Genomic DNA, 5370 nt, shown 5'->3' on the forward strand with positions numbered 1-5370 from the left:
TCCTTGTCTGGTGGATAGAGCCTGAAGTCACCCCACATTTAGAAATTGTGGACCTGAAACTAGACAAAGGTTGGAATTATTGGGCAGCCTGGTGCCTCCTGCACCTCGTGCCCGTCCGGTGAGCGACTTTCCTTTCCGCAGGGGATTTAGAATATTTCCTTTCCTTTAGAGTCTTGTCAGGGATTTGCAATAAATGCTGGTGAGGGGGAGTGGGGCAGAGCAGGAGGCTGCACCAGGGGAGCCGTGTGCGGTCCTGTCCTGCCCTGGAGCAACGGTTTGTTCTGCCGTCAGGGTGCTGGTGCAGGTGGTTTGGTGGGATTTCCAGAGCCTCTTTGGGGGCAGGTGCAGCCCTTCTTCCCCATCCCCACTCCAGTGGCTGTAACCCCCCATCGCCCTCCCTCTGCCACCCTTCCCCTCCCTCTTCTCCACCTCCAGCTCCGGACGCAGATGTGGCTCGTCCTGAGTTATTTGGTGACTCTCCACGTCCTGTGGCTGGGATCAGGTAGGGATCCTGCAGGGCTGGCGGGGGGTTTCTCCCACTCTGGGTGGCAGCTGTGGGGCAGGGGAGCTGCCGTGGGATGGGGGGAGTACAGCCCAGAGCTTGCCTTGCCCTGGGGGCACCTTCGGTCCCGTCCTGCACCGCTCCCCTCAAACGTTTCTGGCTTGCAGCAGGGCTGGCTGGGGTGGAGGTCGTTTTCTGGAGCACGTTCCTGCTCCCAGGAAACCTCCTTCTCCTTCCAGTCCTCCCACTCCATCTCCACTTTCTCCAGTGTCTTTAGACCACAGGGAGGGCAAAGCAACGCCCATGGGACGGAGCGTGTACCAAGGTCACGCCAAGCTCACCCCTTGCCATGCAATGCCCCTAAATTAATGTAGGTGCAATCTCTGTGTCTCTGTGTCCTTCTCCATCACCAAGCTGACTTCAGCGTGGTGGGACCAGGCCACTCTCTCCAGGTCACTGTGGGGCAGTATGTCGTGCTGCCATGTCACTTGTCCCCCAGCATGGACACTCGGAGCTTGGACATCAGGTGGATCCGGCCCCGGTTCTCCAAAACGGTGCACCACTACCGAAATGGAGAGGACCTGTACAGGGAGCAGATGGAGGAATATGTTGGGAGGACAGAGTTGGTCAGAGATGGTCTCTCCCGTGGACGCCTGGACTTGCGAATCTCTGGGTTGAGACCCTCTGATGATGGTCAGTACATCTGCACTGTGACAGATGGTGCCTCTTATGGAGAAGCTATGGTGGATGTGGAGGTGTCAGGTTTGCGGTGCGTGTGGTGTTTGCAGGGGCTGGTGCGCGTGTCCCTGGGTTTGTGTGTCCCTCCCAGAGCTCTGTCCCATCCTCAGGTGTGTGGATGAGGTGCCGAAGGACAGGAGCCGTTGAAAGAGGTGGGCTGCGAGGGGGCTGTTGCCTGCAGTGCCTGCCCAGGAGGGAGCACGCGGGTGGTGCTGGAGGTGGTTTTGGGGCAGAGCCACATGGATGTGGTGGCTTTGCTGGGTGTGTGCGGTGCCTGTGAAGGGTGTCCTGGTGATGTTGTGAAGGCCGTGGGGACAAGGTGCTGAGCAGCTCCTTGGGCTGAGAGCTGGGGCTGCCAGCCAAGCCAAGGCTGGGACCTGACGCTGTTAGGGGTGGAGTTGGGAAGAGATCTCTTCCTGGCTCTGAGCAGCTGGATCTTTGCTTTGGCTTTGCCCTTTGTGCCGTAGGAGACCTGGCCCGTTGTCTGGAAGTGTTGGGGCTTCTTGAATGAAGATGGTTCGGTGCAGACGCTGCCTTGAGGTGCTGAAGCTCGGCAGCTGGGTCTTGCTCTGCCGGGCTGTTTTGTGGGAGATCTGGGGTTGTTTGGCATCAATGCTTTGCAGTTCCTGTGCAAGTTGGGGTGGTTTTGGTGGCCGGTCCCCAGCCCTGGTGGAACCTGTGATGTGTCTGCTATCGGATTCAGTCGTCACCTTTGAGTTGAGTCCATCCCACACTGACCCCAACCACGGGCTCTTCCCCAGCCACAGGCTCTGTCCCTCAGCTCTCCCTGGAGGCTTACGAGGACGGAGGCATCCGGGTGGTGTGTCGATCGGCCGGCTGGTACCCACAGCCGGAGGTGCTGTGGAAAGATCCCGATGGGCAGCATCTCCCCTCGGTCTCCCAGGGACATTGCTCTGATACGAGGGGCCTGTTTGGCATTGAAGACGTCATTGTTGTGTCCAATGGGAACAGACATGGGAAGTGGTCCTGCGTGGTCAGGAACAGCCACCTCAACCAGGAGCAGGAGACGTCCTTGCACATCTCAGGTGCTTTGAGCTGCTTTGATCTGGGGTTCCCGGTGCAAGGTGTGGAGTGTGGGGGCACGGGAGGGGTGTGCACCTTCACATCAGTTCTAGTGCACGAGAGAACCGGAGCCTCGTGTGCTTCAGGTGAGCATTGGTATGTGCAGGGGAGAGAGAGGACTATGTCCCCTTGAGGCCAGGGCTCCCAGGACAAGGGGCTTGTGAGCTCGAGCTTTGGGGCATTTGTCTTTTTGTTCTGCTCAAACACGGGACTGTAAAACCATCCCATTTCCTGCTAATGTTTTGGTTTCTCAGCTCCCTTTTTCCACAATGCCCGTCCCTGGATGGTTGGTGTGGGGGTGCTCCTCGTGCTTTCACTTGTGTTCCTTGGCCTCGCTGCTTATCTGTGGAGAAGGAAAGGTAAGTGGTGTCAGAAGAATGTTTTGCCTTCACCAAAAAGCTCTTTGGGCAACGGAAGGAAGGGCACAAGGACACGATGGGGTGTAGGCGGGAGGTCCGGGAGCATGGCCAGACCATCTCTGGCTGGAGGGAAGGTGCAAGAGACCCTCTTGAGATGTTCCCAGGGATGAAGCCAGCTGCTGTCCTGACCTCCTCTTCCTCTGCCTTTGCTTTTCAGTGCTGCAGTCGAGAGAGCTGGGTGAGTCCTTCTGGCCCCTTCCCCCAGCAAAACCTCCAGGCAAAGGAGCCCCCCTGGGAGGGACTTGGGTTTGGATGGCTCTTCACCATTCTCTGGCCATTCATCTGGGTTGACAGAGCTCAAAATTGGGCAGGAGATCTCTGGCATCAGGGGCTGCACTGGGCATGGGACATGTCCTGCCCCATGGAAAGAAATAGGGATTAACGTGGGGAGCAGAGACCGAGCTGCAGGTCTGCCCTCGCCTGTACTGGTGCTGATGGAAAGGGATGTCCTCCACTCATCACCCTTCATGTCCCTTGTCTCTTTGGTGGCGTGGTCAAACAGTCTCCTTATTCTGCCCAGTCGTGAAAATCTTGCTCAAAGCTGTGCCTTGCTGATCCTTAGTCTGGAGCAGCAATTTCCTGATGTTTTCCCAGTATTCAGTTAGCTTCAAGCAGGCTGAGCCTTCAGTCTTTGAGTCAGGCTTAAGTCCAGAGTGCCTGGGTGGGCTGACGGGGGGGATAGGAGGGCAGGGAGCCCTTCCCAGGAGCAAGGTGGTCTTTTCCCACAACCAAAAAGAAGCAGTTGGGGATCTGCCCAAGCACTTTCTACTCCTGTGGGAGCAGCCATGGCATGAGAAGCTGCCCCCTGTGATCACTTATTGCTTTTGGTTTTGCTTTCCAGAGAAAACAGTTGCAGGACTGAATGGTGAGTCTCCATGAGCTCTGTCATGGTTTGGGTGCTGTCCCAGGCACTCTGTGCTCGGCCCTTTCCCTCCTTGCCCGTCCTCTCCATCCCTGCAGCCCCCAGCTCTGGGAAAGCCCAAGGCGATGTGCCTGGCAGGGTGGGCAGCTCGGGGACACCAGCCCAGGCCTGGACCCTCCCCCTGCCCAGAGATGCTGGGGACCGGCTGGGGGATGTGACCAGCTCTTGTCTCTCCTTGCAGCCTGGAGAAAGTTTCTGCTTCCCCAGAATCCAGGTAATCCCGTATTTTAGTGCCATTCTGGGTGGTTCTCCTCCCTGTGCTTGTGTGCAAGGGGCATCTGGGCTGGGCAGTGCCCGGGACTGGCCGTGCCTGGGTGTGTTTGGTGACTCAGACACCCCCGAGCAGGGCACTAGCCTGTTCTCCAGCCCGTTTTCTTGCCTTTCCAAGGCATTGTGAGTGGCATCCCTGGGGCCAAGAGGAGCCCTCTGCCACCCCCCTGAGAGCCCGTGCACTGCCCAGACCCAGCCACTGCCTCCCCATGCTGCTCCTCCCTGCTGGGGCTGCAGCCCCACCGTTGCCTGTTCCCAGGGGACCCAGCTGGGCCGTGGCCGTGCTGGGGCCGGCCCCGTCATGGGCATCTCTAGGAGGAAGGAGATGCCCCGTGTGCTGCCCCGCGGGGCAGAGCCTGGCCCCAGGGTGCTCAAACCCTGCCCAGGACGCAGCTCTGCCCCTGATGCTCTGGCTCCTCCTGTCCCCTGCAGACGTGGTGACCCTGGATCCAAACTCGGCTCATCCTGAACTTGTCCTGTCAGCGGATGGGAGAAGTGTGAGAAGGGGAAGAGCACGGCAGGACCTGCCCGACACCCCTGAGAGATTTGACACTCGGTGCTGTGTGCTGGGCCAGGAGGGGTTCAGGGAGGGGAGGCACTGCTGGGGGGTGGAGGTGAAGGGGGATGTGGGAGGTGATTCCTGGTGGGCTGTGGGGGTGGCCAGGGACTCTGTGGACAGGAAGGGGGATACGGCCCTGAGCCCTGCAGGAGGGATCTGGGGACTGGGGCACTGCGAAGGGCACTTTGTGTCTCTCAGCTCTCCTTGCACCTCCCTGTCCCCAATCCCCGTCCCCAGGAGATTCTGGGTCTGTCTGGACTGCACGCAGGGGCTGGTGACTTTCATTGATGCCGACAGCGGGGTCAAGATCTTCACTTTCCCACCAGCCCTGTTCAATGGAGAGATCATCCGACCCTGGTTTTGGGTGGAGACAGAGGAAACCGAACTGTGCCTGAGGGACAGCACCTCCTGCACCCTCTGCCCCCCTTCCATCCCCACCGCAGCCCCAGACAGCCCCTGCCCTTCTGCAGACACTGCCCGCTCTCCTCTCCTCCATCCCGCAGCAGCACATGTCCCTCTCTGCCCTGCCCAAGCCCGCCCTGCCCAAGCACAGCACCATGGCCTTCAAGAAAGCTTTGTGGGTGACCATGGAGTGTGGCCGTGCTGGTTCCTGGGGGCTTTTGGTCCTGATTCCTGCCTGCCCGCGAAGGGCATTTGCAGCCAGCGCAGTTGGAGCAGTGGTTGGAGCAGGAGCCTGGGGGCAGCTCCCTGCAGGATGAGCACGGGGAGTGGGGGGCGGAGGCGGGGGGCACTCACAACTCAGGCACCCCCTTCTCTTCCTTCTGGGCACCCCCAAACTTTGCCAGCACCCCCTGTCCCCAGGATGCCCCTGCTCTCTCAGCATCCTTCTGCACCACACAATCCTGTTGGGAGCAAG

The 5370-nt window shown here is 59.5% G+C and overlaps 1 protein-coding gene across 1 annotated transcript; it reads left to right on the forward strand.

Moving 5' to 3' along the window:
• Nucleotides 1-1002: 1002 nt before the first annotated feature.
• LOC129198267 (butyrophilin-like protein 2) lies at nucleotides 1003-2413 on the forward strand. The gene is made up of 3 exons (XM_054807417.1): nucleotides 1003-1264; nucleotides 2002-2269; nucleotides 2371-2413. Exons 1-3 carry the CDS (start codon nucleotides 1003-1005, stop codon nucleotides 2411-2413), a joined length of 573 nt encoding a protein of 190 aa, XP_054663392.1.
• The last annotated feature ends 2957 nt before the right edge of the window (nucleotides 2414-5370 follow it).

Source organism: Grus americana, chromosome 32, assembly GCF_028858705.1.
Source record: "Grus americana isolate bGruAme1 chromosome 32, bGruAme1.mat, whole genome shotgun sequence".
In the NCBI taxonomy this organism is placed as follows: domain Eukaryota; kingdom Metazoa; phylum Chordata; class Aves; order Gruiformes; family Gruidae; genus Grus; species Grus americana.